Raw genomic sequence first — 27,415 nt, 5'->3', positions numbered from 1 at the left:
TGGGACCGGCCGCGGGGCCTGATGGGACCGGCTGAGGTTGTTGCCGTGGAGCCGGAGGCGCCAGGTGAGGCGGCCAAATCTTCCATGGAGAAAATCCCCGGCGAGAAGCTGCGACTGCTCGTCTGCTTCCTGGGAGTCTTCGTCTGTTATTTTTACTACGGAATTTTACAAGAGTCGATGTGAGTATCGGAGCTCGAGATAAACAGGGGGAGAGTTTCCTGAATGAAATGGCGCTGCAGCCTGTTAATGAATCGTCAGCACTGGGGGAGATTGATGAGGTGGATTTGCAGCAGCAGTGGGGCTGATCAACCCCGGGGGCTGCCTCCCTTCCCCTCAGCTCACTGCAAACCAGACCTGCTTCCAGTACAACACATCATCACATTGAAATAATGCACAGATGATTATATGATGCGGTGTTAACAGATGACAGCTTTTGGTTACTCTAATTGTAGAGTCACTGAGGTCGTCTTGTATGCACGCATTGAAAACAAGTTTAAGAATACATACTCCCTGCTTCATCTTTGTTAACCAATCTGCTATTCATGCTGCGATAAAGGCGAAATAACTGCAGCTGGTATCTGAAACAAAAACAGCAAATACTGGAGAAACAGGACTGACAGCTTCTGTGGAGAGAGAATAGAGCCAACGTTTTGAATCTGGAGCAGGTTCCATTCTGCCGAATGGCCGTTCAGACTCGATACTTTGGCTTTATTCTCTCTCTGCAGATGCTGTCAGACCTACTGAGTTTTTCCAACAATTTGTTTTTGTCCTCCATTCTTGCTAATATGTTACCTCCTCAACTCAATGGCCCTTTATCTTGTGTATTTGCCTTTTGTGCAGCACCTTATTTGAATGCCTTTTGGAAATTCAGTAGTAGTACATCTACTAGTTCCTCCTTATCTATGCTACTAGTTACAGCCTCCAAAAAAACACTCAAATAAATTTGTCAAACTTAATTTCCCTTTCCTAAAACTATGCCTGATCATATCATGATTGATCTTCTCAGTACATGTTAAGACTTTCTTAATAAATAGCATTTTCCCAAAGACTGATGTTAGGCCAACTGGCTTCTAGTTCCCTGTTTCTTCTCTCCATTCTTTTTGATTAACAGTATCACATTTTCTAACTTCCAATCAGCTGGTACTGTTCTCAAATTTTGGAAAGTCACAATCAGTGCATCCATAATGTCTGTAGCTATCAATTTCAGTGTCCTTGGATGTAGGTCATTAGGCCTTTGGGATTTGTTGGCTTTTAGTACCTTAAGTCTTCAGTACTTACTCCTTGCAGATATCGATACATTAGATTCCTCATTCTTATTAGCCCTTGATTACCATCTTTCTGTAAAGTATGCCTTTTACTGTGAAAGCAGACGCAGTATTTGTTCCAAGTCACCGCCGTTTTCTTGTACCATGAGATAATTTCTTTTGTTTATGCCTCTAAAGGGCGGATGGCTGTTTTAACTGCTTTATTATACGCTTGTAAAGCTCTTACAATCTGTTTTTATGTTCTTGATTTTTTTTTTAAATCAATTTTTTGATCCCATGCTAACTGATATTAAAAGACTGATCCCTTTCCCAGCACTGTTCTGTTCCCTTTCAAATCTATTGTCAATGGCCACCTCCTCAAAAATACCAACCTGTAACTCCACTTGGTATCAATCTGTCTTAAAGTAGCTATAATGTAGCTATGTTGCACTCAATTTAGGTCTGTGACCGTTCTGTGTTAGAATAACATCCTAGTGATATCTCGTTTGAGCTTGCTAAGCACAAAACGATGCTTAATCCAGTGTCTTTAGAAACAAATCTGATTTTGTTTGCGCCCCACCCCAGTGCTTAGTTGGCATGAAATATGAGATCTGTCAACCAAATTTGATTTGTATATGTTAGAACTAAACTCTTTTTGGATTTGTGCATTTGAAGCCTTTGTTTGCAGTCTGTTGTAGGTGTTCTTGCCGGTAAATTTCTTTACATGTTTTTGATAGCAGAAACAAATTGTGGCCTTTGTTCATCATGAACATTTAAACCTTGTGTGTTACAGAACCAGAAGCAAATATGGAGAACAGCAGGAATCATTCACTTATGCAAAATCACTTGTGTTTGTCCAGTGTATTATCAATGCCATCTTTTCTAAATTAAGTAAGTAATTTCAATTGTATGTTTAAATATTGTGTATATATGTATGTGTCTATATATTACATACATTTATATGTATTTCATATAAATATCTTAACATATTTAGTTCTCAGACTTGTTCGAGTGGACATTTGTGATGTCCTTTAGGTTGTAATTATTGCGCTGGATCTTGTGGTCAGCAGTGGAGGCAAACACTGCTGACTGCATTTAAACCAATGTTCCTATCTTTTTTATTTGCTACAATTGGAACATGCTTTCCTGGCTGCAGCATAAATAAATAGGGAGACTGAGTGGTCATGTGCTCTTCTGTCCAAACCCATGCCCCCTTTGAGGTGTGCCTTCAGTTCGATAATGGGCAAACATTTTTAATGAATTTTGTTTCCTTTAATCAACCATTAATTCCAGTTGTCAAATCGACACCCCTGATTCTGCTTCCATCTTTCCCCAGCACCGCCCTCCATCTTTTCACACCTCTCATCCGCAGCTCTGCTCCTCCATCCCTTCCGTAGACTTTTCCCGATATCAATAGGTCTTAAGGAGATGAGAGGGGAAAGTGGAGCTAGACATGTCAGTGTTAGGGGGTGATTTACAGAGTGTGTGGGATTGTTTTGATGCTCCTGATTTATAGAGCTGCACTACTATAAGTTATCATAAATCAGTGTGAATAGCAGTCAAAGTAGAGAACATAAGAAATAGGAGCAGGAGTAGGCCATCTAGCCCTTCGATCCTGCCCCGCCATTCAATAAGATCATGGCTGATCTGTCGTGGCTCAGTTCCACTTTCCCGCCCTCTCCTCATAACCCTTAATCCCCTCTCTTATCAAAAACCCATCAACCCGCGTCTTAAAAATATTTAGCGAGGCAGCCTCCACCACTTCAACGGGCAGAGAATTCCAGAGATTCACCACCCTTTGAGTGAAGAAGTTCCTCCTCAACTCTGTTCTAAACCGCCCCCCCTTTTATCTTGAGGCTGTGCCCCCTAGTCCTACTGTCTTTTTTGAGCGGGAAGAGTCTCTCCACCTCTATCCTATCCATCCCATTCATCATCTTATACGTCTCAATGAGATTACCTGTTGCCAGGTTCCACTAAGACCATCAGCATGGGCTGCCTGGAAATCGAAATGCTGTTCTGATTGTCCATGGTGAATGCCTCAGCTATTGGGGCTATAAAATCCAAATTATGTCAAGGGAGTGAAAAAAGAATTGAAGTTGTAACTTTAGTTCAGTCAGAGAAGGAGGTATCTTCATGTAGTCAAAATAAAAATAAAGGAAATGTGATTTTCATAGTAGCTTGCAACAAGTTCAGGATGTTATAGACTGCATGTGTATCTTTAGGGAACTAAAAAAAATTGGATCGAAGTGGTCAATTTGCTAGTATAATTTAAATGTGTCTATATTACAAGTTTTTTTTGAAATTAAAAATTGTTAAAACAGTGCATAAAAGTTTTTGAGTTAAATTTTAAGGTTTGTTTATTAGTGTCACGAGTAAGCTTACATTAACACTGCAGTGAAATTACTGTGAAAATCCCTACTCGCCATACTCTGATGCCTGTTCAGGTACACTGAGGGAGAATTTAGCATGACCAATGCACCTAACCAGCACATCTTTTGGACTGTGGGAGGAAACCGGAGCACCTGGAGGAAACCCATGCAGACACGGGGAGAATGTATGTTCTCTGCACACACAGTGATCCAAGCCGGGAATTGAACACAGGTCCCTGGACCTGTAAGACAGCAGTGCTAACCATTGTGCCACCATGCTGCCAAGTCTGTATCTCTGGCCATGTATATTTGCATATCCAACGAATTGCACAGTATTTGAGTAGTGGAATCTGATATTCAGAAATACTAACTTGTTTTCACTATGCTTAAATTGTATTAACTCATATATTTTACCTGTTTTCCAGTAATACAATTCATTGAAAAACCTTCACCTGAACGAACGCCACGCTGGCTGTATGCGGTTTGTTCGATGTCCTATCTAGGAGCAATGGTCTCCAGTAATTCTGCACTCCAGTATGTAAACTATCCAACACAGGTTGGTAGTTGATGTTACATCCTCTTTTTTAGAAAAGAATATGTTTTAGTATTCAAGCCTAATTCTACTTTCCTGCAAGATTTAAAAAAAAAAGATATTTGACATTTTGACATATTTTTATAATTATCCTGGAGGACATTATTTTGAAATAAATAATTCACGTGTAACATCAGCTGACCCTATTAATTGTTGTTCTAACTTATTGAAAGAAACATTGTTGAATTCATTCAAGTCTGTCTCCTCTCGATTTCCCTCATCCCCCAATCTAATAAACGTTTGGTTCTCCTTGAATAACACTTTTACAGATGTAAATATAAATAGCTCCTGTTGTAGAACAAATGTTGAATAAATGTGAGTACTTAGAAGACAAGTACCCATGTGTGCTTGACAGAATAATAAACCTTAAGCAATCCATAAGATTACCGTGGAATAGTATGGATCCAGAAGACTGGTTTTACAAAGTACACAACCTCAAATATTATTTAATAATTAATTATATGCAAAAGTTTGTTCATTCTAAATGGTGTAATACGTTGTCCAAACATGCATTTCAAACTCACATGCGTGTATGTGTAATAGTATAAATGCCAATCAGTTCTCTTAATTCTTAATAAAAAAAAGTTGTTTTTTTTAAAGTTGAACCTATGCCTCAAAATTAAGTATCCACTAACTTGTGTGGGTATTACTAAACCACCTCATGAAGTAGCATGCAGAGAATATGGGGTCATTGTGTTTGAATGCACTGCGTCCTGTTGAGAGCAAATAACCTTGAAGAAATAGAATGGATAAGCATTAGGGGAGCCTTGAATTAAAAATATTTCTTTTGCTTTACCTTCCTCATTTTGATCTATGTAATGCTAAAAATAGAAAGCCTGCTTACTTGTACATTCTCTTTGGCTGTTACTAATTTTCCCTTGGTTGGGCATCTTCCAGTGGTTTGAAGCGGTTTGCATTTCGTAGATGTACATTGCATGTTTAGATAGGATTATCAAATAATAAATTGTGATTGAGATTCAAGAGTAAAGTATGCTTCATTCATTGTTTTGTTTAAAAAATAGTGTTCCTCATAGCAACTTATATTGTCAACTAATGGGAATTCTTTCTATTTCAGGTTTTAGGAAAATCATGTAAACCTATTCCAGGTAGGTTAAAAAGATATAGCAAGCAAAAACGTAAACTGGCACAGGATCATGTTCTATGCCATATCTTGTATGTATATGCCACTTGAAAGAGATATAGGAAAAATGAATGCTAATTTAGAAGCTTGACTGAGAAGTGAATTTAGAGAGGATTTTGATAGAGGAATGAGATGTTAGAGGGCTGTGGGGAAGGAATAACATAATATCAAGAAATACAAGATCGTCAATTGTTGGCCAACACGAGGGGGAGATGCAGAAGAGTCTAGATGTTGAGGATGTAGAGCCCAAGTTGTGTAAGACTGGCGTGGGTGGGTGGGGAATGGTGGTGGGGGGTGGGGTCTGGGGTCTGGTTGTGGTGCTAGGAGGAGGAGGTGGATCAGGGATAGGAAGTAAAAAGTTAAAATAGAATCCTGCTGTGGGGAATTGCTGAGGGTGGAGAATTGAGTCTGGCCAGAAATTCATTGGCGCCTTCACATCTGGAGGTGATATAAGCATGAATGAGTTCATATCTACTGTTGAAACAACATTCTGGAGGCGAACCAGGCAGTCTTTGTGACAGGGATGCTATTAAATAGGAAGCTCAACTCAGTCATTTTGGCTGAATTTAAGATAGTGGTGTCAACATCTTATCTATTACATTATTAAGGTTTGTTAATGTATTAATATTGCTAAAGTTAGTTATTGTCAATTATATTAAGGCAAATGTGATGGGTTTTTGAACACAAAGCTAGGGGATAGCTGGGGCACTGGGTGTGGGATGTATTTTGACACTGGACAAATTCAATAAACTCAGTAAGGGAAGGCTCTGTGTCTTAGTTTTGATTTCACAGAAATGGCTTGAATCCTAATAAACATTGGTAGCAAAGAATGATTGGCCTAAAGGTGAAAATTGGAAACTAAGATACTTTTCAGATAGATTATAATTGAAGTTACTTTAAAGAAGAATTGTTGAAACCACCTTTGAAGCTGAACCCTATAATCAGTTAGAGAATGAAGTGGCATTTGGACGCAGGTTAGTACTTGGCAAAGAAAAATGGCCATACAGTGTAATGGAGGACATGGCCTTGTCTACATCAATGAGGATGAAGTTGAAAGAGTCGAGAGCTTCAAGTTCTTAAATGTCCAGATCCACCAACAACCCGTCTTGGATCCCCCCATGCCGACACTGTAGTTAAGAAAACCCACCAACGCCTGTACTTTCTCGAAAGATTAAGGAAATTTGGCATGTCTGCTAAGACTTTCATCAAAATGACACATTAAAATCACTAAAGGGAATGATGATTCCAACTAAAATAGCCAGGGATGATTTAATCCTGGGTGTCAGCTCAGATATGATATCATTACTGTTGAGCAGCCTATGAAAAAGGGTCTGATGAAACTAGATATGGAACTCAGGCAGTTCTTTATGGGAAATCTGTGGGTTTACACTTCACTAATGAATGTAAAAGTAGATGCAAAGATATGAGCAATGTAGTAATGAACACGGCAGTGAATGTTCCTTTAGTGATGGGATTTATGGAATAAATCATGCAGCGATTAGATGCCTCACACAAAATCTTGGGAACTGTAAACTAACATCTGCCCCTGTGTGGGCTGTCCAGACAAAGAATTCATTTCAAATGGTTGAGGACTAAAGTCCTCAAAATACTGTTGGTGATATGGGATTATCCGCCGGCTGTGGAAGAAACTCTGATTAATACTTTTTTTTTTCTGAGCATTTAACATGCAGGGTAAAAGACGCTTATTAAAGCTGAGGTTTTCAGGGAAAATGCAGTCAGCTTTACAGTGCTGCATGAGGCCAGCAGAAATAAATTTGAATCCAGATGACATATTTATACTTCAAAGAGAAGGGATGAATGGAAGGGTTCCATTAAGATTATGGACAATGATGGAAAATTAGTAATTTTACGTCATGGCAATCAACAGTTGGGGTACAATCGTGGAAGCTGATAGGCACTGAATATACAATTACAAAATCTGAACAGGTAATCAAAAATAAAGAGGCACCAATCAACAATTTTAGAAAATGTCAGTTTTTTTCCCGCCCAATAAATCAGGCCAGGTTTTCAGGATAGGAGGATCCTGCACCCAAGGATGAAACAAGTTAAGTTTGATTGAACGGTGAATTTGTCATGTGTTCAGACCAGACCTGATATTAAGTATGTTGTATTGGAATTGAGAATGATTATGAAACGTTGTAGTTAAGGAAGATCTGAGAGCAAATAAAACATTAAAGAAATTAAATTCAGGGAAATGCACATTCGAATTTCTGGCTTTGGGTGATCTAGAATATTAAGTTAGTCATTTTTTAATGATGCTTTGCATGCTAGTCTTCTGGATGAATATTTTAAACACAGCAGGATTTATCGTATTCTTGGTGGGTAAGAATAATAAATGTTGTCCGTTGGCTTTGGAAATGAAGAAAATAAAAAGGGGAGTTAAGAGTATCTTAGCCGCTGAAACGTTGGTTATAGTAGAAGCAATAGGCATGGAGGTATATTTATCTAATATACAAGGGGCAATCTGAGAGAGGAGTTGACTGTGTGGACAACTGTCCTCTTTGGCGTTGTCACCTTTTGTTAACTTAGCAGCTGGTTTATTAGTTTTAAAGGTCTACAGTTAGAGGATAGCCAGGACACCGGGTGTGGATGAGAAGTGTTCACAGTGGACAGCATCAATAAGCACTCTCAGCAAGAAAAGGCACTGTGTCTTAGTATTGACTTCTCCAACTGACTTCAATTCTGTTTAAAAAGTGACCTTAGAAAAGGATGTTGTTGGCTAGATTACAGCATTTATGACATGGACTAAAGACAAATGCTTTGTTCTTCCTCATGTTTCACCATCCGGATGTCACAAAGTATTTTATTTCCTGAAAATCCCTTTTTGAACTGTAGTTACATGGGTAATAGCCAATTTCTATGATCACGAGTGATTAATTATTCTATTTCTGATGGTTTATGGATGAGTGTTGGCTTGCATAATAGGTGTTAGCCTTGAAATAATGTTACAGAATAATTTATATCCACCTGAACCATAGACCAAACCGAGGCTCAATTTAGCATAATCATAGAATCCTACAATGCAGAAAGAGGCCCTTCGAGCTTGCACCAACCACAATCCCACCCAGGCCCTACCCCCATATCCCTACATATTTTACCCGCTAATCCCTCTAACCTAAGCATCCTAGTACACTGTGGGAGAATTTTAGCATGACTAAGCAACCTAACCTGCACATCTTTGGACTGTGGGAGGAAACCAGAGCACCCAGAGGAAAGCCACGCAGACACAAGGAGAATGTGCAAACTCCACACAGAAAGTGACCGGAGCCGGGAATTGAACCCAGGTCCCTGGAGCTGTGAAGCAGCAGTGCTAACCACTGTGCTACCATGCCGCCCAATTTGAAATCTGAATAATCTGGAAGTAAAGCATTGCAAAACATTGGTTGAAGCTGTATGCAATGTTCAGTGTTTTCATATGCCCAGTGGGCATTTCCTTAATGCCCTAGACAAATCTGAGACTGTTCTTGCACTAGATATCATCCACATACAAAGTGAATACTGCAAACTATTTAGTGGTAAATCAGCAATAAGGGGTTGACTTTTGACTCGTTGCTTACATTGTTGCATTAGTTACTCGAGTGCAGATACTATCCTTAATAACATTTTGATATGTACTTAAGTCTTCAGGGTTGGTTGTTTTGTTTTGCAGTGATGGTTTTAGGAGTCCTTATTGGAAAGAAAAGATATCCTATCACCAAGTATCTGTGTGTGCTACTTATAGTTCTTGGAGTGGCATTATTTATGTACAAACCTAAAAAAGGGATTGACAGTGCAGATGACCACATCTTTGGATTTGGGGAAATGCTGTTAGTAAGTATATGTCTTCAAGTATTTTTATTATTTGTTATAAACTTATCTCTCATTTTGTATTAGCCTCGGGGCTTAGCAGATCAATGGAAATTACTATCTCTTGGGCCAACTAGATTAGTAAGTTTTCAAATTGTGCTTCATGTTGTGATCCTTGGCCTGACCCCAGGAGATTGGCAGAGATCCGATTAGGGACCAACAGTGTTTTTGTTTAAGGGTGATAAAGGTTGAGGTTTAAAACACCTGCTTTCAGAATAAAGCACAAGATTCCACAGGTCTTGAATAAAATTTACTACGTAAGTTCCGAAAGATAAAATAATTGCAGTATGTATCTTGTACTCTAATGTTCAGGGTAAGTATGAAGCACATGTGAATTGTGGTCACACGACACACTGAAGAGTAAATGGCAGACACAATCAAGACAGAGTCCATGGATTTCTGAAGAACCCTCCCAGATTTTAGTAAGCACCAAATCAAACAATCTCATTGACACTCTGTCTCACAAAGGATATCCAGCTTCACCTTTGAAGATCTCTCCCTGGAAATCTCTGTACTTAGTGGCCTACCTCACAAGGTTTTAATGTTCCTTTCAATGTTCCTTCTCAAATCCTGTATTTGTGTTTCAGCCTCTTCTTAGTTGTGTAATTTCAGCTCTTTGCTGGATAGCTAGCTTCAGTGAGTCTCTCTGAATTCCTGTCTCCTGGCTGTAAATGACCTCCAGGGGCTTTCCTCGAGCTCACCTCGATTAAAAGGGCTTCCTTGACCCCTCTCCAATACTAGGGCTTTGCCGAGTCCTCTCCTTTGCTCCTCAGACCTAACCACAGACCTTTGACTGCATGGAACTTCTTCCCCCACTCTTTCCTGAAACTGACTATTTCAAGAAGAGTTGTTCACTGACCTTTGAAGCGTTCTGGTGATCTATTAAAGTACTCCCAGAGAGTCCCGCTTGTTACTAGACATGAACCATTGTTACAAGCATTTGGCCGTCTTGTACCTTAAATGTTAAATAAATAGCTAATTTAGCACCCAGGGACACATCAATCAGTAGATTTCTTGACATTGTAATGATGGTTTACATGATTCTGTGATGATAACCCACAGTAACTGCTGTGGTTATTAGTTCATGCATTTTCTGTAGAGCTGGTGATGCTCTACCTGAGAGACACAACTGAAATTACAGATTTCAATAAATACTTGAATTTCAGAGATGTTAAAACAGCAACTTGTATAAAACACTATAATGTCATAAAACATCCCAAAACTCACAGGAGTATTAAAGGACAACATTTGACAGTGAATTACATGAAACCATATTGGGCTAGATGGCCAAACATTTGGTTAGCTATAAGTTTTAAGAAGTGTCTAAATGATTGAAAACAAGAATCAGAGGAAGGCTGAGAGATTCTGAAACTTAGGCCCTTAACAGCTAATGATGTGGAAAATCAGAGCTGCTCAAACTTTTAAAATTAAGGGAATTGTGATGTTGTGCTGTAGTGGTGCAATTTACTACCACATCAGTCTAGTATTAATCCATCAGCAATCTTGGAGGAGTTCCTGCCAGTGCTATTAAATGATACAGACTCACTAACAACCTGCTCACTGATGCTCAGTTTGAGTTCTGCCAAGGGCCCTCGGCTTCAAGGTGTTACTGTCTGTGGAGTTTGCATGTTCTCCCCTTGTCTGTGTAGATTTCTTCCGGGTGCTCTGGTTTTCTCCAAAGGACATTCTGGTTAGGTGTGTTTGCCTTGCTAAATTCTCCCTCAGTGTACCCAAACAGGTGCTGGAATGTGGCGACTAGGGGATTTTCACAGAAACATCAATGCAGTGATAATATAAGCCTACTTGTAATGCTAATAAATAAACTTTAAACTTTTTCCAAATCATATAGCCTTGGGCCAAAAGAGCTAAAGTGAAACAGCTAAAATTCTAGAGCTAATGTGAAAGTGACTGCCTTGACATCAAGGTAGCCTTTGACTGTAAGGGCCTCAAATGCTCAGGTAAAATTAAATTTAGGACTAGCAGGAAGACACTCCACTAGATGGAGTCATACCTAGCACATGGGAAGAAAATTATGATTGTTGGAGGCGGTGGTCTAGAGTTATTATCACCAGACTGTTAACCCAGAAATTCAGCCAATGTTCTGGGGACTTGGGTTTGAATCTGCCACAGTAGATGGTGGAATTTGAATTCAGTGAAAAATATCTGGAATTAAAAATCTACTGATGACCATGAAACCATTGTCGATTGTTGGAAAAGCCCATCTGGTTCACTAATGTTCTTCAGGGAAGGAAATCTGCCAACCTCACCTGGTTTGGCCGACATGCTACTCCAGAGCCAAAGCAATGTTGTTGACTCTCAGCTACCCTCTAAGCAAGGGTTGGGCAATAAATGCCAGCCTCTCCCACAAATGAATAAAAAAAATCATCACAGCCCCAGGCTGTCACTGCAGGAGTTCCTAAAGTCAGTCATCTTCAGCTGCTTAATCAATAACCTTTCCTCTATCAGAATGTTAGAAGCATGAATTTTAGAATCATAAGAGGTTTACAGCATGGAAACAGACCCTTTTAGCCCAATTTGTCTGTGCCACCCAGTTTTTAACCATTAAGCTTGTGCCAATTGCCTGCGTTTGGCCCATATCCGTTTATGCCGATCTTAACTGTCTAAACGTTTTTTGAAAGACAAAATTGTATCCGCCTCTACTACTACTATCGGCAGCTTGTGTGAAAAAATTGCTCCTCTGGACCCTTTTTTATATCCCCCCTCTCACCTTAAACTTATGTCCTCTAGTTTTAAACTCCTCTATCTTTGGGAAAAGATATTGACTATCTAGCTGATCTATCCCCCTTTATAAGATCACCCAAAGCCTCCTACGCTTCAGGGAAAAAAGTCCCAGTCTATCCAGCCTCTCCTTATAACTCAAACTACCAAGTCCTGGTACCATCCTAGTAAATCTCGTCTGCACTCTTTCTAGTTTAATATCCTTTCGTTAATAGGGTGACCAGAATTGTGCACAATATTCTAAGTGTGGCCTTATCTTACACGTCTTGTACAAGTTCAACAAGACGTCCCAACTCCTGTATTTAATGTTCTGATCAATGAAACAAAGCATGCTGAATGCCTTCTTCACCACTCTGTCCACCTGTGACTCCACTTTCAAGGAGCTATGAACCTGTACCCCTGAGGTCTCTCTGTTCTGTGAGTCTCCCCAATGCCCTATCATTAACTGAGTAAGTCCTAGGTAAGTTTTTAAAAATGGTTTTATGAAACAGTCCTTGACTTGTGAGGAGTTGATGATTGAGTGTTGCGATTTGAGATTCCAGTAGCACTGACTTCAGATTAATAATTGGTTTTGAGGTTCCAGTGCTCTGCAGTTTGGTGGAGAAGCTTCCCTGTTTCCTTTTCAGCTGTGGTCTCTGCTTCAACAATCAAAGAGAGAGAAATAGAGATATACCTGCAAAAATCTTTTCATGACATCAGCCAGAAGTCATGCTGGCTGACTTCTCTGTTTCACACGTTCTGATGTGGGAATGCCGGCGTTGGACTGGCGTAAACACACTAAAAAGTCTGACAACACTAGGTTTTAGTCCAACCGATTTATTTGATAATACTCACAAGCTTTCGAGGGGACTGCCTCTTCCCTGACGAAGAGGCAGTCCCCTCGAAAGCTTGTGAGTATTATCAAATAAATCAGTTGGACTAAAACCTGGTGTTGTCAGACTTTTTACTGTGTCCACACGTTCTGACGACACTCCAGCACTGATTTACATATACGCATACACACTTAAAGCAGCCTTTCAGCTGCCTTTCATCCCAATCTTTCTTTGTTTCTGGAAGGCAAAATCCACAAATTCGTCCAGACATTATTCACAGGATATCTCTTGATGAGATACCAAACAGGCACTGGAGTGTGGTGACGAGGGAAATTTCACAGTAACTTCACTGCTGTATTAATGTAAGCCTTACGTGTGACTAATAAATAAACTTTATTTTAATCAGAGCCTGAAGTTGTCACTGCTAGCACGTTTTATTTACTTACCACATTCCTTCCAGAGCCACTGAGACTGGCAGTCACTTCATGGCTTTTAAGATTTGGAGTGAAAAGTTTCAAGTAAACCCAGTGTTTCTAATACAACTGATTAATTATTGATTAACCGTAACTCAGTTAAGGCTTATTACTTATTCAATCGTCTTGTGTTCATTGGTGACCCTCAATACAGTTGTTCTGATTAATACATTTGATTAATACTCGATATTGCATATTGTATGCAAAATGGCTTCTTCAGCTGATAGTTCATCTCCAATGGTTTCCTTGACCTTGTTAGTTTGCTACTGTGGACACAGTATGAAAATAACCTATAACTGGTCAAGTTAAACTTAAAACTCACCACCCAGGCTGACTTGCAGTTCTTAAACTCTACTGTGCCCAATGCCTTTGACTTTTTCTTGGTGAGATATTGAATCGGTCATTTCGTGCAACAGATGATGATCTTTCAATCTGTTACAAATCATCAGACCCATTTTCTTGCATTTGGGTACAATGCTTTCTTGATTTCTGCTTTTTCAATTTTGATTTGCCAGCTTTATTTAATTTCTCATAGTTTCTTTACAAATTCTTAAGCCTAACTTCATTAGTTGGACAGCTGGTTCATGATGCCAACAGTGCAGGTTCAATTCCCATACCCGCTGAGGTTATTCATGAAGGTCTGCCTTGTCAGCCTTGTAAAAAGTCTGACAACACCAGGTTTTAGTCCAACCTATTTATTTGATAATATACTCACAAGCTTTCGGGGTTAGCCCCTTCGTCAGGTGAATGGAGAGTTCTGGCCTCAGACAGAGCATATAAAGCACAGACAGTTTAGAGATTACTGATTAGAATGCGAATCCTTACACCTAACCTGCTGTTCAAGACCTGAAGTGGCTGATAATGTGAGTGGAAGGAGCACTGATCACAGGTTAAAGAGATGTGTATTGTCTCCAGACAGTACAGTAAGTGAGGTTTTGCAAACCCAGGCAAGTCACGGGGGTTACAGCGTCGACAACGGATGAATGAACATCGCTCGACAGTCACCAGGCAAGACTGTTCCCTTCCTGTTGGCGAACACTTCAGTGGTCACGGGCATTCAGCCTCTGACCTTCGGGTAAGCATTCTCCAAGGCGGCCTTCACGACACACGACAGCGCAGAGTCGCTGAACAGAGACTGATAGCCAAGTTCCGCACACATGAGGACGGTCTCAACAGGGATCTTGGGTTCATGTCGCACTATCTGTAACCCCCGTGACTTGCCTGGGTTTGCAAAACCTCACTTACTGTACTGTCTGGAGACAATACACATCTCTTTAACCTGTGATCAGTGCTCCTTCCACTCACATTATCAGCCACTTCAGGTCTTGAACAGCAGGTTAGGTGTAAGGATTCGCATTCTAATCAGTAATCTCTAAACTGTCTGTGCTTTATATGCTCTGTCTGAGGCCAGAACTCTCCATTCACCTGACGAAGGGGCTAACCCCGAAAGCTTGTGAGTATATTATCAAATAAATAGGTTGGACTAAAACCTGGTGTTGTCAGACTTTTTACTGTGTTTACGCCAGTCCAACGCCGGCATACCCACACCTTGTCAGCCTTGCCCATAGTTTCGGGTGTGATGATCCTCAGATTAAAATCATCACCAGTGGTCATCTGGGACTATGGCAACTTTACCTTTTACCTTAGGTTTTACTCACTTGCCTAAAATGTTTTTTTGAAACCAAAAGCTGTCATTTCTGCTCATTCACCAGTTGTAGTAAAATGTGTAAACTTTCAGATTAGAATTTCCCAATGCGGAGAAATTTTAAGTTTATTTATTACTGTCACAATTAACACTACAATGAAGTTAATGTGAAAATTGCTTAGTCACCACACTCTGGCGCTTGCTCAGGTATACTGAGGAAGATTTTAACATGGTCAGTGCACCTAACCAGCACGTCTTTTGGACTGGGGGAGGAAACTGGAGCATGTGGGGGAAACCCACACAGACACGAGGAGAACATGCAGGCCTTGTACGGAGACTGACCCAGGCTGGTAATTGAACCTGGGTCCCTGGGGCTGTGAGGCAGCAGTCCTAACTACTGTGCCACTGTGCCGTCCTTACATTGCTGGCTATTTGTTACTGACCTACCCTATGCCTATCAATTTATATTCAAAAGCATGACTAATATTGATTCTTTTTTCTTTACAGTTAGTCTCCTTGACCTTGGATGGATTAACTGGAGTTGCGCAAGATCACATGAGAGCTAATTTCCAGACTGGTTCAAACCAGATGATGCTGAATATAAATGTTTGGTCCAGTTTGTTCCTGGGAATAGGTAAAAATGTTATAAATGTATCTTGTCATTGTAAAGAAGTTTAATGAAGTGAAAAATATCTTGCAGTAAATTGAACATAGAGAACATAAATTATAATAGATGGAAAATGTGTGAAGCACGCTAGACAGGCAGCTACCCTAATGGACCTATTAGTTAATACGGTGGGAAATATTCCTCCAATTTAAAGCAGTTGCAGTGTACTGCGCAAATACTGGACCGTGCTGTTCTGTGCTCTGTCACCATACAAATGATCCCTATCTTAACTCCCTCCTTTTCCCACCTCTTTCCAGCTCCTAACTTTCTAATCACGATGTCGAGATGTTGGTGTTGGACTGGGGTGGACAAGATGAGAGGTCACACGACACCAGGTTATAGTCCAACAGGTTTATTTACAATTCGTCAGGCGAAATGATAAAGATGCAGCACTCCGAAAGCTTGATTTCAACTAAAAGTGTTGGACAATAATCGGGTATCGTGTGACCTCTCATCTTAACTTTCTGATTAGCATTTTACATTAAGTCATTGTTGAATTCAACATCTTTTGATTACGAACATTCTCCTCTTGATTTTCTTCTTCAGCCCTCTCACATCAGTGTCTCCTTCTCAAATGTCTTTGCTTTCAGACAGCGTTGACCTTTATGCCGCTATTCATACCTACTCTGGACCATTGCTTATATCCTTAATACTATCATTACCGTTCCTTTTGTTCTATTTGTCCCTTCCCTGGACCCCACTACTCAATTGCATAAAACCACACATTATTCTATTCTGAAGAAGAGCCATAGTGGATTCAAAATGTTAACTCTGTTTTTCTTGTCACATTTGCTGCCAGACCTATGTTTTTCCAGCATTATTTTTTTATTTTGGATTTCCAGCATCTGCAGTATTTTGCTTTAATTTTAACTTCAAATTAATGTTTTGTGATATTTATAATTCTTAACATCTGCCAAGATTTCAGCTGCAGCAATGCCTTTGCGGGCCCTTTCATTCATTGTTCATCTTCCGTGTATAAGCAAAGCAACCCCACAGGGCAGGAATGGCATACTGTTCTTCCAAAAGCTTCTTGTGTGGCACGTGATCTCCTTTCACCAGCATTGTGCATAATGCCTTGTCTTTGCATTCTTTTTCGTTATTGGCAGCAGTATTATACTGTTGCTGTATAGTATATGAAAAGGAGGATAAAATAATTTTATTTCAAAATAGAAAGGTTGCATGTGCTCATCATTACCATTAATCTCTTCCATTAGGTTATTTACCAAACATGGTTTAAAGATTCTTAAGCAAGTGTGTATATAGACAACAGCGGAGTGCAAGATGAGACAAAGTGAAGAGGCTAGCAGCAAAATTTGAAAAAACACAATTATGAAGGCAAAGTGGAACAATGAAATAAAATTATTAAGGAGCATAAAACAAAATAGGAAAATATTTTCTGGGTATTTCAATAAAAATGAAAGCTAAAGTAAGAATATTAAGGGGTTGACATGATAATATCACAGATAACAATAGAAATATTACTTTAATTTGAATATTGCTGAAAAAAGATGTTGTGAAAGCTTTTCATCTTGTACTCATCAGGGCAGATGCAAGAATGTCAAATTTCAAAGGGAGCAACAACTTATACTTCATGAATAAAGGCTGCTGATTGGTTGGCATGTAAAGTCTGATGAAGACATTGCCACGAAGAATCCACCAACGAACATTACAGCGCAGTACAGGCCCTTTGGCCCTCGATGTTGCGCCGACCTGTGAAACCAATCTAAGGCCCATCTAATCTACACTATTCCAATATCATCCGTATGTTTGTCCAGTGACCATTTAAATGTCCTTAATGTTGGTGAGTCCACTACTGTCGCAGGCAGGGCGATCCATGCCCCAACTGCTCTCTGAGTAAAGAACCTAGCTCTGACATCTGAATATATCTATCACCCCTCAATTTAAAGCTATGTCGCCTCGTGCTAGCCATCTCCATCTGAGGAAAAAGGCGCTCACTGTCCCCCCTACCTAATCCTCTGATCATCTTATATATCTCTATTAGCTGTAGGTTCTTTCATAAAACAATAAAATAATTTTGATAAAAGCAAATTACTGTGGATGCTGGAATCTGAAACCAAAAGAGAAAATGCTGTAAAATCTCAGCAGGTCTGGCAGCATCAGTGCAGAGAGAAACTTGGACGTTTTGAGTCCAGGTGACCCTTAGTCAAAGCTGGACACGAAACATCAGCTCTTTTCACTCCAAAATAATTTTACTTCTTCACAAACAGCTACTTTCCTATTCTCCATCCATTCTGACCATTAATTGACTCTCATAAATTCAAACTGATTCTTTTTTGAAAAGTGGTTAAGGATAAATTCCAAATATGTTACAGATTCTTAAAAATTGGTAGAATTGTCAAAATCTTAGACAGTGGATGTGGCATCGGATGATGAGATGAGTAAAGAGATAAATGCACTTTAGAAAAAAGAATAAATTAATCAAACTGGAAAAGGATAAAACCTCTCCATTTTAAAATAATCTAGGCAAGAGATGTCAGAGGCATTACTACCCATTTAATAATTATTACGGAAAGGTGTAATGCCAAAATGTTGGCGAGTAATTGATGTAATGCCTTTATTTATGAAAGGGGTAGAATGTGTCCATGGAATTATAGACCAGTTTGCTCAACATCAGCAATAGGAAAAAAATTGGAATTCCTCCTGTAGAGAACCAAAGAATAACTAGAAATAACACAATAAAATAATGAATAGTCAACTTGAATTTCAAAAGGCAAAATATTACTTGACCAAACTTAATTTCTTGGCAAGGCAACAGAGAGGGTAGATAATGGTAATACAGAATTTGTAATTTATCCAGATGTACAAAAGGCCATTGGTAAGGAGTTTTTTGAGAGGCTAAGGTCAGAAGTTATGACGTTGGACAAGTAGCAGCATAGATTGCTTACTGGCATTAAGACAAAGCAAAGATTGAGAGTAAAGGGTAATTATTCACTGATAAATGGTACGTAGTGGTGTTCTACATGGACTGATTTAATGATTTGGACTTTGTAATCAAAAACACTAGTTCTAAATTGTAGATGCCACTAACTTGTGGGGAAGAATTGACAAGACATTTAGAAAGAATGAGTCAAAGTAGAGGTAGAGGAAGAAAGGAATCTCAAAGTCAAAGTACATCAATCAGTCACAGGTTAGCAAGGCTCTTAAGAAAGCAAGCCAAGTACTATTGCTTATTTTGTAGACATGGAGATGAACTCTTAATAACGGTATATGTAGTGATACTGGAGAGGCTGCAAAGGAGAAATAAATTGGTATCCACATCAGAAAAGAAATGACAAACTTGGTCTCCTTCTTGAAGAAAGGAGGGTGAGGAGTGACTAACAGAGTAGATACAGCGAATGTTTCCTGTTGTGGGACAGAACACAATTAGCCATCAATATAAGGTAGTTACTAAGAAATTCATCTGGGAATTCAGAAGACGCTTCTTTACCCAGAAACTTGTGAGACTGTGGAACTTGCTAGCGTAGTGAGTGGTTGAAGTGAATACTATAGATGTTCAAGGAAAAGCTAGTCAAGCATAGGAGGATGAAGGGAATGGCAAGTTGTGATAAATTTAGATAAGAACAAACTGGAGGAGGCTCTAGGGAGTGCAAACACTGGCGTGGACTACTGGTTGGGCTGAGTTGTCTGTTTCTGTGCCGTATATCTATAATTCTATGATTTATTAAACCTGTGATAGCTTGCTGTTGTACTGCAGCTACTGGTTTTAGATGAGGCTTGCTGCTATACTTGTGAGTTTAGATGCACGTGTGCAGTTCTGCTTCCTTAATGCTTATTGACATTGAGGGAGAAGTTGGAGCTGCACCTTCAGCAATTAAAAAGAGCAATAAACACCATTTGACATTTAGGATGAGTTTTGAATTGGGCTGGGGTTCTGCTGCACTTTCACTATGTTGTATCAAGTGGTAAGATACCAGCTTCTAAATTTGGTCTTGTACCTTTTGGGTTTCAGTGCACGATGGGATCAGTTTAGGACTGAACTTTCAAATGAATTACTTCATGTCAATACACTTTGGAAACCTCTGTGTGAAAGTTGCAGTGCTGCTATAATTAAATTCAAGATTAGTTTTTGATTTATTTGTCTCACAAGTAGGCTTACATTAACACTGCAGTTTACTGTGAAAGCTTACTGTGAAAATCTCCTTGTCACCACACTCTGGCATTGATTCTGGTACACCAAGGGAGAATTTAGCATAGCCAATGCATCTAACCAGCATGTCTTTCAAACTGTGGGAGGAAACCCACACAGACACTGGGAGAACGTGCAGACTCTGCACAGAGTGACCCAAGCCAGAATCGAACCTGGGTCCCTGGTGCTGTGAGATAACAGTGCTAACCACTACGCCACTGCGCCACTAAGCTTAAATGTAAATTTTGGGCGGGGAAATGGAAAATGGGAGCCACTGTACATATGACTGCACACGTTTGTGTAGTGATTGTCAGCTGTAATTGTCAAAACCTGAAGTTAATGGAACCTGTATAGCTTTTGTTTATGAATTGCAATATATCATCTGCAAAATGTTCTACGTTCTGGCAGCAGAGTTAGTATCGTTTGTACGATTGTATCTTCAGAGTTTTGATAGTTACGTTGCATGTTTGATAACACATGCCTCTCTAAGCCACAAGAGGGTGCTCAAGTAAAGACATCCGAGTTATGATAGGTCCATATTGTAGCTAGGCTTGACATTTGAACCCAATTCAGTTCTGCCTGGGCGAGTAATACACTTGTCGCTAAAAGGCGGAATGAACTATACTATACTATGCTAATGTATTGACTTTATTCAGATGTCTGCATTCTCATCCCTGAGTCAGAAGTTGCAGGTTTACATCTTAACTTGGGAGCTGGGCATGAAATCTACTGGGCTCCACAGTACAGTACTGAATGAGTGTTGAACTGTGAGGTGCTGTATTATGGGTGAGACATCAAACTGAGGCCATATCTATCCTGTAGTTTAGAAGATCCCATAGCACCATTCCAAGAAGAGCAGGATACTCTTGGCTTTCCTGAACAATAAGTAGGGCTGATTGTGGGTTTCCTGGTCAATATTGTATCTATCAACTAACGTCACTTTAACAATGATCTGGTAACTTTACGTTACAATGATGATTGCACTTCCAAAAGTAATGAAATGCAAATCTTTTTTTTCCTTTCTGTTGTGTACACAGATTAATAGTACTTCAGATAAACATTTACAGTATTTGTGAAGGTTGGAACAGGAATCTAGAGTCCATAAAATGCTGGCGGTCATATTCCTTCCTACAGATGTTTTAGCACTTCTCTGCGGCACAGTGCCATCTGTAGACATTTGCTGTCACAAACCTTGCTAGTTTTGAAAGCAATTATTCCATGCCTAACATTTATTTATCCTGAATAAATCTGTTACCAGTTCTACTAGAGCAGTAATCCTACATGATACGACACGGGAATATTTATGAAATGAGATGTAGGATTAGATTGGGGGTTTGCAGGTACGCAATTTAAACATAATATATCGAAATACATTTTAGATAGCTAGGAAGATAAATTAGAATTAATGGAACCCTTGGTGCACAAATGGACAGGGATAGAAAACTGCATTTATTTTTTTCTTGGCCTACTTGTCGCTGGAATCAAAAGAGCAATAACCTCAAATCATATGGTAGTAAATGATGCTTTTCTTTGTTTTCATTCTAAAATGTGTTAACATTTGTTCTGCTGGAGGAGATGATGAAAGTTAAGAATCACATGTTTACATGAATATGTGTTCTGGTTGCTCATGGCATTTTTTCTTTAGTATGGAATAGTTCAATTTATGTGCTGGTGAACACATTCTATCAAAGAGGATAGATTATGTTTGTAAGCCGATGAGTGTACTACTTGTGCTGGGATGGAAGTAGACCCGGCAGTAAACACTTCAGAGATAAAGCATGTTCTGTTTAAATATGACAGCTTCTTATCTGAATAAATTTAGAGCAACTGAGGGGCTCAAACATTAGTTCACAGAAAATGTCCTATTTCCCACATGAAATCCAGTGGCATCTGTCAATAAGATCCCCTTAGAGCATGTCCTTTTCTCAGAATTGATGCCAGTATATTTGGCCTGTTCCCAACCCCATAGAATAGCTTTTCTTCCCAATGCCTGTCATTTTATGCTGTTCAGTGTGGGATGATTGTTCTAACTTGGATAGCTAATTACCATACATGAAAAGGTTAGTGCTAGATTTTCATGGTGTCTTGATCTGCGAAAGGTGGGCTGGCATGATTTTTCTGGAGCAAAGCTGTGTGTTATACAAATTGTGTGGGGGAAAAGTATTTCCTTCAATAAGTTTGTTTGTCTTGGATAGCATTAATGTCGTTTTCTGTTCAAACTATGCTGAGCTCTGGTGCTTGGCCATCTTGCGCATTAATATTAATTTTTAAAAATCTGAATTGTATTAAACCTGAAAAGTGCTCCAGGTGATGAAAGCAGCTCGGAATATAAAGAAATCAGGAAAGAATCTCCAAGCAGACAATGTTTCAGCTTGCAGATTGCAATGGGAATTGGACATTCAGATTGCAGAGCTGCAGACAAAGAGAACTGGCTCCTCAAAGAACTACCCACTTGGAATTTTAAACATTTTTTTAAAAAGTGTTAAAAGTTTATTTAGTAATCATAAGTAAGGCTTATATTAGCACTGCATTGAAGTTACTGTGAAATTCCCCGAGTCGCACACTCCGGCGCCAGTTTGGGTCAGTGTACCTAACCAGCATGTCTTTCAGACTGTGGGAGGAAATCGGAGCACTGGAAGAAATCCTCATAGCCACGGGGAGGATATGCAAACTCCACACAGATAGTGACCCAAGCTGGGAATCGAACCCGAGTTTCTGGCATTGTGAGGCAGCAGTGCTAATCACTGTGCTGTCATGTTGCCTTAAATTAGTACAAAATAAGGTCTTATTACTTTGGTAGAACAGTTGTTCTGAAGAATTGGTTCACTTTATGATTTTAAAATGTGAAGCAAATTAGAGGGATTTTTTAAAAAATCCATTCCGCTTTAAAAGCCTATTTTACTGCTGTACATTTCCATTCAGAGTTAATTTGTTGGAAATAAGTTGCAAGAGACAAAACAATAAATGGAGCTTTCTATTCCTTTCAGTTTGTGCACCAAGGGTGCCATTAATCCTCATTTCTCTCCCTTGCTATCTTAAATATATTTAGGTGCATTATGTGTCAATTGTATATCTAAGCTGTTCACACTATTATTTTACCTATCATTTTTGAAAAAGTACTTGAAATTTCAAATGAGCCCTCGTTCTATTAACAGTTCCTGCTTTTCTTTTAGGTGTCTTGGGGACTGGAGAACTATGGGAATTTTTGAATTTCACTGAGCGTCATTCCAGTATTCTCTACAGGATACTTCTGTTTAGTTTAACTAGTGCCCTAGGCCAGGTCAGTATCAGAACTTCAAAGGATCACAAAATATAAATTTGAGCAAATTTGAAATAAACATTTAATAGCGTAAACCATAAGCTTTATTGCACGCACCCTCCTGCTACAAATGGAAATTTAATGTAAATGCTGAATTTCTATCACCTAATGTGTCTTTTTTCTTCTCCAGAGTTTCATTTTTATGACTGTTGTTCACTTTGGACCTTTAACATGTTCGATCATTACTACAACCAGAAAGTTCTTCACTATCCTTGGTTCTGTGCTCATTTTTGGTAATCCGATTAGCTCCTTGCAGTGGTTAGGCACTATCTTTGTATTCCTAGGTAAGTGATTTAATCTTTTTTCTAGCAGAAGCCTACAAAATAAGAAATCTAACATATCAGTTTAATTAGGGCAGTTTGCTTAAATGCCAGTAACTCAGGCATTTGACTAGGTGGCTATTAGATTGTAACACCAACCCATAGACCTGGGTCATTACTGTCCCAAACCCCTGTATTATAATGGAAAAGAACTGAACAAAAGCTCTCCCACGCCTACAGGACCTTTGTGTGTAGATATGAATATTTTTAGTGTCTTTTTAATGCCATCTTGTATTTTATGGAAGTCCTCAGTGATTGAAGTGCTCGCTTGTTCTGATGTGGTAGAGTGATGTTGTTTTACCTTAGAACATCTGTTTTTATTGATGTAAAATCAGTGGTGCTTAATCACATTTTCTAAATCTTTAACCTTATGTCCTATATATGAATGACTGAGTCTGTTTTAGAGATTCCTGCAACCTCATGCTCATTAAATCCTCTGAATCCATAAGTAGAAAGAGTAATCTTTTCTTCTTGATTACCAAATTGGCTTGAGATTAGAAGAATCTAGTTTGAGATGCCGTTTATTGAACCTGCAGTAGCAAGGGCATTTTCTTTTCATAGACCTCATTAAAATTGTTTTATTTTCCTTTTTTCTCTCTCTTCAGGGCTTGGTTTAGATGCCAAATATGGAAAAGCAGTTAAAAAAATCATCACTAAAAACTGAAGTAATTACTTAATCAGAAGATTTTCACCAACAATAATGCTGTCTGAACTGGATGCATTGATTTTTAAATTCTTTGCTAAGGCTGTTAAGTCACTTAAATGTTGGAATGGTTCACTTTTTTTAAAAAAAGTATTTGTTTCCAAGATTTTTGTGTGCCCATGTGAGTACTTTAAGGGTTTACACCTACACTTTGTGCAATACTTGACTTATTATCATGGACATGTTTATTAAGTAACGCCTTGCTTCAGACGTTACTGCTCAGTGCTGTCAAGAAAATTCTAGAATTGATAACGGTTCTCAAAATTTGGCATGGATTGTTGAGCAAAAATCCCGCAATTCTAAAAGATAAAATTGTTTTTGATAATTTGATTGTATTGTTTGTGTGTGTGTAGTGCCTTTTCAATCATCTTGCTTACTTAAGTTTTTAAAGTCTCTGAATTTTTAATTGCCTTGTGAAATGTCTCAGAAGCCTCCCATCCTTTGGTTTTTTAAAATGTCAATGTCTAGTGCCATAAAACAGATCAATGGTTCTGCACAATTAGGATATTGGTATGATTATATGCTCATGGTTTCAAGTCTTTTTATTTGATTGCTAGACTACAGGACCCAGTTTAAAACACCTCCAAAGATGTTTATTTCAATCCTCCTCAAGCCTTAGAAGAACAGTATAATTCAGGTGCTGGAAATCTGAAATAAAAGCTGAAAGTTCTAGAAATACTCAGCTGGTCTGGCAACGTGTGAGCGAAGAGAGTTAATGTTCAAAAGTCATCAACCTGACCTGAGTGTTTCCAGCATGTTCTATTTTTTAATACCCAAGTTTTTGAATTGTTTCAAAAAAAAGTCCCAAAATGTAATAAAGGGTAACAAATAAGAACCTATCCATACAAACAACCATTAACGATAGAGATTATTTTTAATTTCAGCTTCTGCACTTTGGAGTGAGAATAGTTAGCAATTCCCATTTGCTACTGCCAAAATGACTGTAGTCTGTGTGAAATTGAGCACAGCTTATTTAATGCCATCTTAATTTACATTTAACTGTACTGAACGCAAAGTGATCTTTAGTAATGACTTGGGAGGAAGGAAGAAATGGCACGTTACATGTTGGGAAACAAATCCACCACAATCTGATTTTGTTAGATTTTATTCTGGACAGCCCATGTCAGTGAGCCATCTGTTCTTTGCCCATTGCCTCACATGGCTCACAGTATGGCTTTTGTCAGTTGTGGAAGTTTTCCAAAAAAAAACATCTATTTTCAAAATAAAAGCTTTAAATAATGTCTTCATTGTAATATATTTTGTACATTTTTATGGTCCTTGTGATTACTGTGTGCATCACTGAAGGTGATTAATCAGACTAGTTCTTAGTAGGGCAGAGAAGATAAAGCATGGAAATTGATAGAGGTTTTTATAATTGAATGGTTGGAGCAGAGTAGATAGAAACAGACAATTTTCAGTGGTCAGGGATCCAACAAAATGTAATTTAGATAAAAAATTAAATGAGAGATTTGGATGGGAAGCAGGTGATACCTTTTACAAATGGTTGAGAGACTTGAATGCGCCACGAGAATTAGTAATTTAAACAGATAGTGAAAGAAAGTTGGGGGGGGGGAGGTGGAGGAGGAGGAGGAGGGGATGTAGAATGGACACATGAGATTAGGATTACTGCTTTGGAGGATGAACAAAAATGTGAGTGATTGAACCAATGGCCTGTCCCATGTTAGAATTCCATATAAGTGGTATTCAGCCCAGTTATGAGTTGAAGGGTAGCAAATGATGAGGTTTCTGTAGTGGCATAGGATGTAGGTTAATCCTGTAAATATCAGAATGGTAAGTTTTGATTCTAGTTGGGAAATATTTGTAAGGCTTAGGGACAAGACATGTCTACATCCATAGGTCTTCATTTGGATGATTTCTTGGTTTGGGAGTGGTATGTAGAATAACAGGTGGCAGAGGTACTCTTTACAATTTATGTGAAATTGTTAACTGCCCTCAGTGGAAGTGTGGAAGTATTTTCCTTTTGGCAAAAGATGCCGGATCTTTGTGATATCAGTAAGTGGCCATGGCTAAATTTTAGATGTATTTTTATTGTACGGTTAGTGTAGATATGAAACAGAAATCAGTTTACCTGAAATCGAAGGTCCATTTCTGTCTTGCAGTTCCACTTCCTGGAGTCAGTAATCCACTATTTTCTGGGTCCCTAGAGAAGAAGGAAAACAATGATGTATATTTAACTGTTTTGAGCCTTGAAAGTAATACTATAACACTTTTGCTTTGTATGTTGAGCTGAGTGTGACTTGGGGGTATGACTGCATTAATCATTTTTGTTCTTATGTATGCAACCCAGTTATTATTTGTTTCCTGGATGGGGGAGTGAATAATGCAATGATATGTTTAAAATCAAAATAAAATGTTATTTCATATTTTTGAGTCTCAAAGTTCAACAACTAAAAACTCTTTTCAATAATTGGCTTCTGTCATACAGGATGTCCTTTAGTCTGTTGCACAAGGTCATCACTTCAACATTTGATCACAAAGGGTCTATAGTCCCAATACCATTGTGCAAATCAGGAGTTGATCAAATTTTGATGAACCATGCTGGTGATTATTCAGCCTGTCACAATAATATTTAGTGTGATAATCATTACTGTCTGATCTCATCGCAGTGTACTGCTTCTGCCTAATTCTCTGCTGTCAGTTTGTACATGTGGAGCATCTGGCACTTTATCCTTTGAATTCCAGGTGGCTTTAGGTCCTTGAGATTGAGTGTACCTGTATTTACTACTGAAAACTACTTAACCAAGTCCTATGTTCTAAAGTAAGGACTTTTTAAAAAAAAAAATTGGCAAGTTACAATATCTAATGTAAAATTAGGTTATGATTAATTAAACATTGTGACCCAGATGAAAAAATAATTTCAGCTTCTGATTCACCAAAAACCAAAATTCAGAATGAGGTCACAGCTGTAACTTGAAAGACATTTGTTCTTAGAGATTTTCTCAAGCACCTAACTTAACCGGTCCCCATATATGTTGTTTCAATCAGTGTCATTGGGTTGTGCTTAACGAGTGCATGTGAAAACACCACACAATTTTAGTTTGCACCATAGTTTCCCACTTAATCGGAAACGTGTAAATGTCTGCTTGTATTAATTTGTAACCGTCATGCTGTGTGTGTGGTCTCAGACATAAATGAAAAAGGATTTAGCAACTTCCACATCCTCAGAGTATGCTGAGACAATAAGTAATCTTTACAGTGACTGCTTTTGAGGCAATTGTGACAACTAGTTTTCACACAGCAAAATTCCACAAACAGCATGAGGTAAATCATGAAGTAATAACACAGATGAAGAAGTCAAGATAAAAAAGCGTGCAGGCAGGATCCTTGGATTGATAAATAATGGCATTGAGATCAAA

General features: G+C 38.8%; 1 protein-coding gene across 1 annotated transcript; it reads left to right on the top strand.

Moving 5' to 3' along the window:
- Nucleotides 1-26,422, top strand: slc35b1 (solute carrier family 35 member B1). Its single transcript, XM_080213521.1, has 9 exons — nt 1-179; nt 2,038-2,135; nt 4,039-4,169; nt 5,281-5,311; nt 9,017-9,177; nt 15,390-15,516; nt 22,870-22,976; nt 23,146-23,299; nt 23,941-26,422. The coding sequence occupies exons 1-9, from the start codon at nt 22-24 to the stop codon at nt 23,997-23,999; spliced, it is 1,026 nt and encodes a 341-aa protein (XP_080069647.1). The 5' UTR covers nt 1-21; the 3' UTR covers nt 24,000-26,422.
- Nucleotides 26,423-27,415: the final 993 nt, after the last annotated feature.

The sequence above is a fragment of the Carcharhinus amblyrhynchos genome, chromosome 27 (assembly GCF_965287045.1).
Source record: "Carcharhinus amblyrhynchos chromosome 27, sCarAmb.v2.hapA, whole genome shotgun sequence".
Taxonomy (NCBI): domain Eukaryota; kingdom Metazoa; phylum Chordata; class Chondrichthyes; order Carcharhiniformes; family Carcharhinidae; genus Carcharhinus; species Carcharhinus amblyrhynchos.
This window is presented reverse-complemented; position numbering and strand designations above follow the sequence as displayed.